Below are 13,720 nucleotides of genomic sequence, written 5' to 3'. Positions count from 1 at the left end.
TGTGGGCTGTCCGGCCGATCCCCTACTGGGTCTAGGTGGAACCACGTGACCACGAAGCTCTCAAGGCCACCTGGAGATCAATTAATTATTATCAGAACAATACCTATGGTCATCTACGCTTCTGTTTCAGCTTTCCGAGTCCTCGCAGCCACATATTCTCGATTCTAAGCTTGCAACCCACCAGTTTTTTTACGCCTTTTCTGCCGCCTTTCTTAAAGAAGGACATTTTTAGTGTGATCCTAATTCCGGCCTGTCTATTGCGAGGTTTTCTGCCGGCTGCCGGCTTCCAGTCACCTTGCCTCTTCTAATGTTTGATGATCAACGGCCATGATATCCCGATGGATTCGACTTCTGGGCTGCCTAATATTGGCGCTCTTGTTGCCGCCGACCATCGCGAAGAAAGAGAAACCCGGCATTAGCTCATATAAGCTCCATGCGGAATCAGATAACATGTTTTACTTCGAAAAATCCGATACCATTCTATTAAGCTTGAAAAATGGGGAACTACTACGTTCGTTTGATGCCGGTGAAAACTGGGAACAGATTGAGGATGACGGCATGAAACATGGTGTTATTTCCATCCATCAACATCCTTTTGACGATGACAAAGCATATGCAGTTGGGCAAGACGGGAAACATTGGGTTACGACGGACAAAGCGAAGACCTGGAAGTCGTTCACGGTCCCGGACACTGTGGACTCGAGTAACCGTCATTTTTCTTTTCATGGACGGAACTCGAGCAAAGTCATTCTCGAGACGAAGCCGTGCATTTCATGTGCATTCAGATCATATTATACCACGGACGATTTTGGTACCTTAAATGTGCTAACCGAAAGCACTGGCGGGTGCTATTGGGCGGTAGGGAACCCTCAATTTGCAGCAGATTCAGACGTGCCAAAGAATATCGAAAAACGCACGATTTGTGTAGTTCCAGGCTTGAAGGCATCATCAAAATTTTCATTCCGACTTGTCTACTCCGACGATTACTTCAATAACCCAGGTATCGAGGTTAAACTCCAGGATGGTCGCCCAGTATCCGGTGTCAGTGCCATCGCGCAAGTCAAGCGATTCATTGTCGCAGCCGTTGACTCACAAGGGACCACCGAGCGTGCTTTATATGTGACTGTGGATACCGAAAAATGGCATCGGGCGGAATTTGGGGATCATAGGTTAGAGGAGGATGCCTATACCGTTTTGGAGAGTACGGACTATAGTCTTCAGGTTGACGTTCGAACGAATGCCCACCACGGTATGGGTGCACTCTTTACTTCCAACTCGGATGGCACTTATTTTACTCGCAACATTGAAAATACGAATAGCGGCCCACGAGGTTATGTTGATTTCGAGAAAATAGCTGCTATTCAAGGGATAGTGTTGGTGAATACTGTCAAAAACCCGAAGGAAGTTGAGACTGGGTCAAGAAAAGAGGTTATCAGCAAAATAAGCTTTGATGATGGACGAACTTTCCAGCCACTGAAAGTTGATGGCGAAACCCTTCATTTGCACTCTGTGAACTCGAATTCAAACTCAGGCCGTGTCTTTTCGAGCCCTGCGCCTGGGTTGGTAATGGGGGTCGGTAATACTGGCGATCATCTCGGTGCCTACTCAGAGGGAAACCTTTATGTGTCAGATGACGCTGGTCTTACTTGGCGCCTTGCCTTGAAGGGGCCGCATAAATATGAGTTTGGTGATCAAGGCAGCGTTTTGATGGCAATAAGTGATAAAGCTAAAGTCAAGAAAATACAATATTCCCTGGATCATGGAAAGGAGTGGAAGTCAGTTGATCTTCCTCATGAGGTCGATGCTGAAATGCCCGACACAATTGTGACCACTACGCCCGACTCAACGAGCTTGAAATTCATCTTTCTCGGTCACTCGAAGGAAGGTTTTTTCGTTTATGCAATTGACTTTAATGACTTGCATGAGCGTAAATGCGAAGACGATGACTTTGATCCCCATTGGCCGGCTCGCTTGGATGAAAATGGTGATCCGGATTGCTTGATGGGACACAAACAGTTTTTCAGGCGAAGAAAGGCTAGTGCCGACTGCTTCGTTGCGGAAGCATTCAACAACTCCATGTCGAAATTCGAACCGTGCAAATGTACTGCGGAGGACTTCGAGTGCGAATACATGCGGAATGAAGACGGCAAAGGCTGTTCCCCACCCAAGTCTTTGACTCCCCCGGAAGGAAAATGTACTAGTCCATCCGATACGTTCCTGGGCCCATCGGGCTGGAGATTGATTCCTGGCGACGCGTGCGATAGCAAAGATGGAGTAAATCTTGATAAGGATATCGAAATACCATGCAAGGAAGCCAATGGTGGAACAAAGCGCAAAGGAATCATCTCAACTCCAAATTCTTTCAGTTCCGGTATGCGCGCCTATTATTATTTAGAACGACAAGTATCCAATCTCGGGGAGGATGAAACGGTCATGATGCTTAGCAGCCAGCACGAATTATTTGTATCTCACGACCATGGGAAAAGTTGGCGGCAGGAATTGAAAGATGCCAAAGTTATAGGAATAGCCCGCCACCATTACAACAGCGATACAGCTTACATTCTCACCGACAGCGAAAAGGCATTCTACACCATCAATCGCGGAGAGACATTTCGGCCTTTCAAAGCGAGAACGCCTCCAACCCATGAGGATAGTCCCGTATTGAGATTCCACCCGTCCAAGAGAGATTGGTTGATTTGGGTGGGTAGAGACGATGATGATAGCCAGACTGGCTGCCATTCGAATGCCTATTTCAGTGATGACCGAGGAGACACCTGGAAACTCATACGGTACTGCGCCAAAAAATGCGAATTTGAGTATAGAGAAAATCGGCCAGACAGCAAATTCCTCATTTTTTGTGAGCAATATGAAGGGGAAAATGAAAATAACCGGCTGCAGCTTAAGTCCACAACTGATGAGAGCATCACAGAGTGGAGGCTTGTTGATGAAGAAGTTGTTAACTATGTCACCAGAGCAGAGTATATCATTGTAGCGTCGCGCAACCCAGAAAATGGCGCTTTGAAGGCCAGGGTCAGTGTTGATGGCACAACGTTTGCCGATTTAAAGTTCCCACCCAACATCGTGCCGACAGAAGACCTCTATACTGTGCTTGACACTTCTGAGCATGCCATCTTCCTGTACGTCCAAGGAAACAATATGACGGGCAGTCAGTATGGCTCCATAGTCAAGAGTAATAGCAATGGGACGACCTATGCTCTCAGCTTGGATGCTGTGAACCAGAATCACAATGGGAACGTTGATTTTGAGAGAATGCAAGCTATGGAAGGAGTTATAGTAGCGAATATTGTGAGCAACACCGAAGAATTGCAAAGCGGAGTGTCCAAAAAGCTGAGGACAATGATCACTCACAATGATGGAGGAGAATGGACACTTTTGGCCCCCCCACTCAAAGACGCTGATGGAGAGGAGTTCTCGTGCTCAGTTGTTGAAGGAAAGGGTACTAATAGCTGCGCACTTCATCTGCACGGGTACACTGAGCGTGTGGATTTGCGGGACACATTTTCTTCCGGTTCAGCCATTGGCTTGATGATGGGCCAGGGTAATGTTGGGGATCATCTAACCAGCGAAGACGAAGCTGACACTTTCATGACCCATGATGGTGGGATCTCTTGGAAACCCGTGAAGAAAGGTAGATACATGTGGGAGTATGGCGACTCGGGCTCTGTGATTGTAATTGTGCCCGAACAGGAGCCAACAAAAGTTCTTCATTACAGCACTGATGAGGGCGCCATTTGGCACGATCATGTCTTCTCGGATGAGGAAATCGAGATAATTGATATCTCGACCTTACCGTCTGATACCTCGAAAAATTTTATCATCTGGGGTGCAAATTCAGGCGGACTGATCACTATCAATATTGACTTTAGCGGGCTCTATAATAGGGATTGTGAGTTCGACAATGGTGAAGAAGTTAGCGACGACTATCAGCTTTGGAACCCGAAACACCCATTCCAAGAGTATAACTGTTTATTTGGGCACGTTTCGCAGTATCGTCGCAAAAAAACGTCGGCTGAGTGCTGGAATAATTGGCGAGGACCTCATTTGCACAGTATCGAAAGAAATTGCAGTTGCACCAAAGCCGATTTCGAATGGTGAGCTTACTCCGGAATTATCACACTATATAACTTCCCCTCAGACAAAGCTAACTTTGGCCAGCGACTATAACTACGAACCTCAAAATGGCGGTATCTGTCGACTCGTTCCAGGGTTAGAGCCTCAGGACCCCACTGCGTTTTGCCAAGCACACCCCGAGGAAGTTGAATTCTGGGAGGTTACGGGATATCGCCGTATTCCTCAGACGACATGCGAAGGCGGCAATGAGATGGACCGTCGCAAGTCACGACCCTGCCCTGGCAAGCAAGAGGAGTATGATAAGAAACATGGGGTCAGTGGCATCGGACTTTTCTTTGCTATTGTTACACCGATTATGGTGGCGGGAGGCGCTGGTTACTATATCTATACGATATGGGATGGCAAATTTGGCCAGATTCGGCTTGGAGAGTCCCCAACTGGGTCGCAAGGACTGCTATCTCGGGATTCTGTGCTGATTACAATCCCGATTACTATCATCGCTGCCGTTGTGGCTGTGGCAAAAACACTTCCACTGTTGGCCACGAGCCTCTGGCGGAGCGCAAGCGGCTTTATGCGCATTGCGCGTGGTAGAAACTATCAACGCCCGTATGCATCTCGAGGTTCCTTCGCAGCACGACGAGGTGATTACAGCAGCGTCGTTGACGACGAAGACGAGTTACTTGGCGTCGAAGACTTTGACGGTGACGATGACGATGAGTTATAATATTGTGACCAGCTTGCCCTCCAACTTTGCTTGGTCGTTTGGCGGACTAATGTGTTGTGAGTGTTGATGTAATATTATAAGCGCTGCGTTCTGGGTTTGCCTCTTGATATTGGCTAGATCAGCTTGTTGGATATTCGGTTTGCAATATTACTATCTTTCTTTTTGCTCTCTCGGTCCTTTGGTAAACTCTCTAGCGTGTAGAGGTTTGTTCTGAGTCCACTATTAAGATATATTTATTTTTTCCTATTTGATTCCTGTCGGATGCCAGGCATGAATAGATATATCCCATGAAGTACCCAGGTCATGCTACAGCGTTTCATGTGATCTAGCCGAGCAGGTACTCGAGTATATCGCTTAATGCTCAAAGTCATTCGGCCCAAAAGATTTCGGAAGTAGCTGCATCTCATAATAAGCACATGTACATGGACTAAACTCAGATAAGAAAAAAAGAAGCGGAACATGTCCTGATCATTTGCTTACCTCTCCCATTGTAAGGACAGTGCAGTTCATGTCCTTATCATACATATAAACAGGGAATGATGGGAACGTGAACTCGCTTATACTAAGGATACCTTGGGTTAGTGGTGTTTGATATCGCGGACAGATTACAGCGATGGATAGATAGTCCAGGTGGCAACCAAGCTGGGGGAGTGCCTAGGTCGATGTCTCCTGCCTTCTGCGATCGGTTTCCGGTACGGGTACTGAACACGACGAAGGGTATTCCTATGGCTTGTAGTACAGTGATACTTACAATTGTCTACACATCCCACATGGTGATGCCGCGGGTGTGATATCAGTGGCGACAGCAACCGCCTTGAATCGGCGCTGGCCGGCTACCTACACAAACAGCACCGTTAGCTCATTTTAAGGAACATAACCGAAGAGTAAAGCAGGACAGAAAGAGAATAGCATATTCAACGAGAACAGGCAGCATACAATGGCTGTTCCAAACGCCACTCGCTCAGCACATGTGCCAACAGGATATGAGGCATTTTCCACGTTGGCGCCTGTGAAGAACTCCCCTGACTGGGAGAGGAGGGCGGCGCCGACTCGAAATTTCGAATACGGGCCTAAAACAATAGCATTTAGCCCAAAATCTGGACGAGGTAGGTGGAAATGGGTATGGTGCGATGAAGCCTTGGTTTAATCGCCCACAGACGGGGTGCTTACAATAAGCTGCTTCTTTGGCGGCGTTGGCTTTTGAAGAGAGAAGTTCTATCTCTCGGGTAGTAAGAGCGTAGGATGTCATATTAGCAGGCCGCGCTATATATATAGAGAGAGGACAATGGACCTTGGGCGGATTCAAGCAATAAGAACCTTGAAGACGGGCAGCTGTAGTTGGAATAAGAGACTGGGTCAACGCGGAGTAGCAAAATACCGGTAATGTTGCATTGGGAAAAGGCGCCTTATCACCTCAAGCTTCTCCAAGCTGCGGTTATCGGCAAGTCTCATCTACTACTCGACTTCTGCGCGATCTTATTATACTATGCACCATACCATATAACTGCTTCTACTCAAATACATGAAATTGCGTCGCGGAAAGCATCACTCAAACACTAAGGTTTTCACCCAAAAAAAAAAAAAAAGTTGAGCTAGTAATGAAATGTAAGGTGGTAAAATAAATAAATAATAAAAAGATACATTTTATATCTAAGCTCTGATGATCTCCTGTTTCTGGCGCCAATGCCAGATTGGTTTAACAAGCAAAATGTTAGCAAGAATATCTAAATCTAAAACGGGACATAGGTATCGTCAAGTCAAGCAAAAGAGGAAACCCCCCCCCCCCTTCCAAAAAAATCGCCGGAAAATTTTAAAAAAAAAAAAAAAAAACCTTTAGCCAAAGTAACTCCGTAGGCCCTCGAATACCGTAAAAATGAAAGCCGAGCTAGGTGCAGAGCGTGCACAGGTAATGCCACAGCCTCGATATAGACCCCTGAGGCCTTGTTGCTGCCACAGGCTCTTGCCAGCACCCCAAAAAGTTTGTCGTTTATTGATAGACGTATTGTTAATGTCTTCTGTTTGCAACCTTGACTTGACAGTGTCAGCGGGATAGAAAAGGAAATTGTAGCTAATACCAGCCGCCGCCCCCGCAAGCATTTGTTGATAAAGAGGGAGTGCTGCTGGCTCTGCTTCGGAGGAGCCGATTGTCGACGGTGGGCATCGGTACGACCGAAAAAGCGCCGAAACTCCCTCGTACCCTCCAAACCACGCAGCACCCCCACCGGTTTCACGGATAAGTGTGCCTATTTGGCCCCGCCAGAATCCTAATATTCCACCATGGCGGAACACAGAAACTACGAGCCCCAATGGCCCCGGTGCACGTGCGCCAGGGGTCTCCAACGGCACTTGCATCTTGCATTTGATGAGTTCGATAGGTGTCAAAGCGAGGGAAGTGATTGATCCCGAAGCAGCGCCGCTAAATAGTAGGGCAGAGAAGGGAAGCGGCTCCGTTGAGGAATAGCATGTGGCCCTCAGTATGTCTTGAACCACACGATAGCTGAAGAATAAGCAGCTATTCTCAACTGCTGCCCCCGCCATCGGAGCGCTGATACCTCGATAGAGTCCCCGAAGACCCTCGGCCTGGAACGATTGGCGGAAGCAGTCTAACGGCCCATTGTATCGGAGGGGAAGGTGGTCCGGTTGAGACTGCAGCCGTACTTTGACTGTGTCAAAAGGATATTCAATAACTTTGCCTATCATTCCCGCAACCTGAAAAAAAACAAGACTTTTAGTGCTGGCCAGAAAGAGGCAGGCAGTATACGGATGAGAGACAGGTACTCGAGTAACTTACGGACCCGAAAACAATATCTTTGAAGGCCTCCAGGCCTTGATTAGGAGGAAGTTCAGGTAGCTCCATTGGAATATCATTATGTATAGTCAACGCATTTTCGGTAGCCGCCATAGAGATGGTAATGGTAGGCTGTGAAACCTCAAAGTTCGACCGAATAGACAAGGGGGTACGGGGAGAAAGGGCAGATGGTAAATTTTATCGAAATAGCATCGTAAAAAGGAGGGATGAGAGGGAGTTAAGAGGGAGCTGGTGGTGAGGGGCGGTGTACCGACGAGGGGTTTGGCGTTGTCCAATCCACGCGTGGTACCTGGGAGGGCTCAAAAACCACAGCGCATCGCTTGCAATCTGCAGGTCAAGTGGCCGAGGCGCGGGATATTTCAAGGATAGTGGGGGCCTGAAGTATTTGGCAGGTAGTTCGTTGCGGGTTTGCGAATTCTTTTAGCAAACAACCCGACAATCCTCGTCGACGAGTCGTCCTTTGGGCGCGTGGGTGGGACCGGGTTAGTACTTCCGCCGAGATCCGTTTATCTGATCGGTCTAAGATAACTTTTTTCCTCAAAACTCGAGGGAAAAAATCCGACATCTCATCTGGAGCTCTCCAGCATACTCTCGAGCCTTACACCTTTTTCATTCACCATAACCCGCTGGGAATCGTCGCGATGTCGTCCGAAGCCCTAGCACGCTCTACTATCGAGGTAAAATCAATACGCAAAAACGGTAGGCGTCCAAGTCTCTTCTCCCCACTTTTTTTTTTCGTCAGCTTTTCCTTTTCCCTCCTGGCTAACAATACACCGTCTCAAACCCGCAGGAAAAAACTGGCATAACAGCAAAAAGCCTTTCCGACCTAATGCAGGATTGACATCGTACGCGAAGAGGGTGGAGGCACGTAAACAACAGGAAGCCATCAAGGAACACGAGAAGGAATTAAAGGAAGAAAAGGAGGCAGAGAGACAGGTAAGTAAACCAAGACCCGCATCTTTGCTTGCGCAGTTTCCGCACTGCGGGTGTTGATGGACCGCTTGCAGGCGCACATCCAGAGAATCAAGGACCGCAGAGCCGCGAAGGAAGAGAAGGAGCGGTATGAAAAGATGGCCGAGAAGATGCATCGAAAACGAGTTGAAAGATTAAAGAGGAGGGAGAAACGAAACAAAATACTTAGCTCTTGAGGGGTCCACATAGGTCTTCCGTCTATGAAGTGGCTTGTTGTTGTGAAGCCACTTGTGCATATGCAATAATACATATATGCACTTGCTTCCTCTGACGGTTGTTGCCAACATGAGAAGGTTTCAATCTGATTTGTACGTATGTTCGGCGTCCAGGTGTCTGGCTAAATGTCTTCGGCGGGTCAATGCTTTTTCTTTTTACCTAGATCAATTATATCTACTTTCTTCAGTCACCGTCTTTTTTATGATTTTCCGGGCACTGTTTGTTTTAGCAGTCACACCAGACTTTTATTATAGCTCTTGGATAATTGCCCCCACCTGCGTTGTAATAGAGCAGCAACTAACCATTAGGTGCTGGAGTGTGCCGAGTTGGGCGCCTTAAATCCCCCCACGACTTGAGCTTGAGGATGTGATAGCGTGACACTGACGTCCGCCCTCGGGACTTTATCCTTTCTGATCACTTTACCATCGATTTTGTGACTTAGTCAATGACACTGATGTGGGGGTTACAGTTATGAATCTTAGTTTATGTGTTTTTCTATTCCGAGTTTCGTGGGAGCTGACTGATCAGAAAACACCTGGGTGACTTGGGAGTTGAGAAGAGAAGTAACTAAGAGCAACCGCAGGTTATCCGAATTTTAAATTGAAGCCGAATGAAGTTACATAAAGCAATATCTTTTTCATTAATATTCTTAAATATCTGTAATTATACGCAGGCGGAAATTCAGAAATAGAGAATTTTAGGGAGTTTGGGCCAGATCGGACTCGGCCAAGGCAGGTCGGGGGAGCTTCTGCAGGCCTGGCCGTGCCATCGGCTCTAGCCTCCTGATTATTGTACCAGACCTCATTTGCACACTTCCTGACTGTGCTGAACTTCGTTCAAATAAAAAATAAAATTATTAGCACGCTTTCAAAGGACAAAATCCTGTCGTATTCTGGGTATGGTCCACTCGATGCGACCGACTTTACTTGTTACTATCCCTTCTTCGGAAAAGGCATCTCTTAACCATGGAACGCCCGCAGAGAGAGGCCCGACAGCCCCGCAGTCTGCCCCCCCGGAGCTGCTTTCGAGGGTGAATGTGAGCGGTGAGCGAAGCTGAAGAACACTAGAGAATATAGATACCATTACTGATCTCGTCACCCTACTAGACAGAAGAGCGCAATGGCGATATAGAGAAGGCAGAGGGAGACCTCGCGAAGGCATTTTCCGACACAAAATGCATCACCCTCCCCCGAAAGCAGGCGACGGAGGTATATTGTCGACCTACCGAGGACAGGACAGTGATGATGATGGACTGCTTCGACCCGTCACCCGGGAAACTACCCGATCGCGCTGGGGCTCTGAACCTACGTGCTTGGGTACTGGAAGCAGGAGGAGTAGTATTCTTGATGGCCTCGACAAAAGCATCCGACTCGGTTCGATCAAACGGTGGGAGGAGATACAATCAATGAACGATTTGCAGCGGGTTAGAGACCAACGAAGCAGAGGTGAAGAGTATGTTTATTAGGTGCCAGGTTTTCTAAGGACTTTGTGCTGATAATGATTTACTTAAGACACTTGCGTTCCGCACTGTCGGTGATCGGGACGCTCGCAACTGATGTTACGCGAAGACTGGATTACACTTACTACGGGCTTCTGGAAAAGATTGCAGCGCTTAACGTAACAATCGCTTCGTTCCAGGACCTATCGGACTCAACATCGAGACTTTTTGACGACTTCAAGCAAGAGACTACAAGCTTGGAACAAGATATCCAAAAGCAAATCGGCGATCTCCATGAATTCCACCCACAAATGCAACGGGTTGAGGTGCTAGAAGAACGAATGAGAGACAACAAGACGAGGGCTAAAACTCTCGGGAACAGGTTGGAAACTATGCGGAATGAGATCGAAATGTGGGATAAACGAGAAATGGAATGGCAAATGCGAACAAACCGAAGACTACGCATTTTCTGGGGGGGTTTCACTGCGGCCATATTGGCAGTCCTGGTGGTTACAGTTCTTCGACACTGGCCTTCTGAACGGATGTCACCCGGCTTTAGAACCCTTCCCAAAGCGCTGAAGCTTTCCAATACTCCCATTCACACCCCGTTGTCTAAGCAACATGATGCATTTCCAGGAAATTCAGAGGATGAATATGGACTACCTCCGGAGCCAACTGCCCTCGTTTCTAGCGATATCCCAAGTGTAACCAAGATATACACGCATGCCCCTTCCGCGGCAGATGAAACTACTAGGCCTGCCGATTATGATCCCTTACGAATATTCGATGAACTATTACCATAACTGCATATAAGCGCTTCTATTTTGTGTGAAATGATATCAAAATTTAACGTCCATCCCGACTCGCAAGTCTGCATGTTCTTTAATGTTTGTTACCCTAGCTGTGACCTTCACATGGAAGCTTTGGATAGAGCATGATTGTTGTGATCATCGATTTTTATGAAACCTTAGGGTTCAGCAGCCCCCCCTTTCTTCTTCTTCTTATCTTCGACAATCTCAATATTAGACTCGGAAATTCCCTTTCCATATTGTTCCAATAACCATTCCTTAATATCTTCACAAACATCACCCTGCACTGTGATCTCCTCAATTCCAGCAGCGGACTTCGTGACTGAGGATCCCGTCGCAAATTTTTTGCCCAATTCCTTAGCCACTTTCTTATTCTCTAGGCCATAAACCTCGAGGCCCGTAAGAACACTAACATGCTTACGCTTGTTCCGCTCGACACGCTTTATTTGGACCTTCGACGTCGCCCGTCGCTCGGCGTCTCGTGCTTCTGCCGCGGCAGCCTTTGCTTCCTTCTTCGCGGCATCCTTGGCTGCGCGTTCCTGGACAGAAACGGAGAGAGCTGAGAGGTTCGCGCTTATAGCTTCTGTGGGGGAAATGAATATTTGTTAGTTCCCCATTTAGTGATATTAAAAGAAAAAAAAAAGAGATGAATGAACCGATACCATCAGAGTATAACCGTTGATACAGTTGCGGCTGGTTCTCCTTTAACCAATCTTGACATTTTTTTGCCGTCCCGCCAAATTCGCAGTACTGTAATTTGTGTTAATGAGTGAGCAGGAAATTGGGGGTTTCAAACGTGGAGTTTGTCGTCATGATATGGTGGCTACTCGGGAGGAAGGACCAAGTCCATGGATAGAAATAGGAAGACTTTCCGTACCTCTGGAGGTAATGTGCAAACTATAAGTCCCAGCATGAAATTAACGTCAATTATCCAGACGATGACTTGCATGTGTTGTTGTTCATGGGCTCCGAGAAAGGGTGACTTACCGCCGCAATATGTGATCTGCCGAGCTTGAACTTCTGCAGGAGCTTGTGCGACCTCTGCCATGTTTGCGGTTATTGTATGCTTCTATTTTATATCTCTTTCTCCCCGAAATCCATGGGGAGTGGATTGCAAGAATGTGTGAAGTGTGCGGGCTGCTCGAATATCAGACACATGCTATTGAGAAGCGCGGGGTGTTGCGCAAGTGCTGTTTCTAGACTAGTTTGATATCGTACATTTCATAATTAGTCATGTTATCTGCTATGTACATAATTATCTCCAAGACTCCCAACATCAACTGGGCATCAACTGAGCATCAAGCTAAATGAACTTAATACTCTTAGAAATCATGAGGATGGTGAGATCCTCTTTCGCTTGAGGAGGTAATATGTGATGTGTTCTGGATTTCGCAGACGGCGCCTATCACTAGTATATGATGCGTAGAGCCTTTAATTCATTCAAGCGTCGAGTAATATCCCCTCTGAATTGATCATTCTGTCCAACGCCAGCCAACATGCTGTTTTTCGGTAGTTCAATACCGTAGTACTGCCGTGGGAGGAGCGAAGGGTCATGATATTCTAAGTAGTTGCTTAGCTAAAGCTCTGTCAGAAACAGCCCCCCTGTAAACCGTGAGCATCCATTACCGAAAGTACCTAGCCATTGATTATTATTCAAAGCTCCTCTCAAGACAATCCTTTCCCTTATCTCCAAAATTGTAATTCTGTCACATGATTTACAACAATTTAGCGAACTTTTCCCGCATCGGAATCTCGGGATATGCCCCAATTGACTGTTACGAGGTTGGCATCAATCACACCCCACTGATAATGGTACGACCAATGAGAAGAAGCAGCCTCCAACCGTCTACAGATGCAAGCGCACAGACTTTTAAGGTCAACATCCATCAAAAGTTCAAAGCTAACCCATCGATTGTAATAATGGTCTGTCGGAACCCCAGACGTTTTTGTCTTGTCACCTCTCGCATCTGCCAGTTAAGTTAGAGCCGGTACATATTCACAAATATGAAATGAAGCTAATGATGTCAGATGTAAAGAAATTGTCTAATACCAAAAGACCAATCCGTAATAGATAAAACCAGCGGTGGTTATTACGTCCTAGTATGCCATGATTCATAGATCGTAAGGCGAGACCAGCGCCTCTTACTGTGCATATATACCGCACAATACTTGTAAGACTGTGAATACAAACTCTGGTTTTGGCGCAAAGATACTTTGCACTGTGGTGCCTGCGATCGTTGTATTAGTGCCATTCTAAGCTCCAGCACTTGCCCACAAGCATGGAAACGACTGGCTTTGCATGGGCGGGGAAGCTAATGGCACCGTGTCACATTCCCTGCTTGCTCTCGAGCACTGGGCCCTATTCTTCATCACAATGCTCTAAGGAAAGGCTAGGAGGTCAAGATCGAAGCTCTGCTGGGGTGTGGTGCCCCGAAATTGGGGATTCGAACGGCACTGCTATGAGTTATTTGCACCAAGGTCGCTATTTTCAGGAGAACTCGCGCCAACAGTGAGGTGTATGTATATGCAGCCCATAGCATGCCAAAGCACCTGCAATATGGGCTTTCAGTTTTATTCGCTGGGGATTCCGTCTTACACAGAAACTATTCGGCAGTCGCCATGTTTCGCATATGCATTTCGACTTGTCAGGATGCATAATA

General features: G+C 47.1%; 6 protein-coding genes across 6 annotated transcripts; 3 read left to right on the top strand and 3 right to left on the bottom strand.

The window, feature by feature from the left end:
• Positions 1–327: 327 nt before the first annotated feature.
• On the top strand, positions 328–4,816 carry ASPVEDRAFT_89665 (vacuolar protein sorting/targeting protein 10; the record flags this gene model as incomplete). The annotated part of the gene is made up of 2 exons (XM_040818665.1): positions 328–4,112; positions 4,177–4,816. The coding sequence occupies 2 exons, from the start codon at positions 328–330 to the stop codon at positions 4,814–4,816; spliced, it is 4,425 nt and encodes a 1,474-aa protein (XP_040674209.1).
• Positions 4,817–5,170: 354 nt separating this feature from the next.
• On the bottom strand, positions 5,171–6,065 carry ASPVEDRAFT_143645 (cytidine deaminase; the record flags this gene model as incomplete). Its single annotated transcript, XM_040807927.1, has 5 exons — positions 5,171–5,212; positions 5,297–5,378; positions 5,568–5,653; positions 5,753–5,886; positions 5,987–6,065. 5 exons carry the CDS (start codon positions 6,063–6,065, stop codon positions 5,171–5,173), a joined length of 423 nt encoding a protein of 140 aa, XP_040674208.1.
• A 549-nt stretch (positions 6,066–6,614) lies between these two features.
• amcA (putative mitochondrial ornithine carrier protein AmcA/Ort1) lies at positions 6,615–7,718 on the bottom strand (the record flags this gene model as incomplete). The annotated part of the gene is made up of 2 exons (XM_040815881.1): positions 6,615–7,525; positions 7,608–7,718. 2 exons carry the CDS (start codon positions 7,716–7,718, stop codon positions 6,650–6,652), a joined length of 987 nt encoding a protein of 328 aa, XP_040674207.1. The 3' UTR covers positions 6,615–6,649.
• Positions 7,719–8,266: 548 nt separating this feature from the next.
• Positions 8,267–8,773, top strand: ASPVEDRAFT_34595 (CGR1 family protein; the record flags this gene model as incomplete). Its single annotated transcript, XM_040810872.1, has 3 exons — positions 8,267–8,324; positions 8,416–8,561; positions 8,633–8,773. 3 exons carry the CDS (start codon positions 8,267–8,269, stop codon positions 8,771–8,773), a joined length of 345 nt encoding a protein of 114 aa, XP_040674206.1.
• Positions 8,774–9,777: 1,004 nt separating this feature from the next.
• ASPVEDRAFT_47604 (uncharacterized protein) lies at positions 9,778–11,489 on the top strand. Its single transcript, XM_040813819.1, has 3 exons — positions 9,778–9,856; positions 9,920–10,265; positions 10,325–11,489. The coding sequence occupies exons 2-3, from the start codon at positions 9,988–9,990 to the stop codon at positions 11,052–11,054; spliced, it is 1,008 nt and encodes a 335-aa protein (XP_040674205.1). The 5' UTR covers positions 9,778–9,856; positions 9,920–9,987; the 3' UTR covers positions 11,055–11,489.
• On the bottom strand, positions 11,137–12,238 carry tma22 (putative RNA binding protein Tma22). Its single transcript, XM_040812010.1, has 4 exons — positions 12,048–12,238; positions 11,938–11,957; positions 11,723–11,810; positions 11,137–11,643 (listed from the first exon to the last, which is right to left on the bottom strand). Exons 1-4 carry the CDS (start codon positions 12,106–12,108, stop codon positions 11,219–11,221), a joined length of 594 nt encoding a protein of 197 aa, XP_040674204.1. The 5' UTR covers positions 12,109–12,238; the 3' UTR covers positions 11,137–11,218.
• Positions 12,239–13,720: the final 1,482 nt, after the last annotated feature.

Source organism: Aspergillus versicolor (genome assembly GCF_001890125.1).
Source record: "Aspergillus versicolor CBS 583.65 unplaced genomic scaffold ASPVEscaffold_15, whole genome shotgun sequence".
In the NCBI taxonomy this organism is placed as follows: Eukaryota; Fungi; Ascomycota; class Eurotiomycetes; order Eurotiales; family Aspergillaceae; genus Aspergillus; species Aspergillus versicolor.
This window is presented reverse-complemented; position numbering and strand designations above follow the sequence as displayed.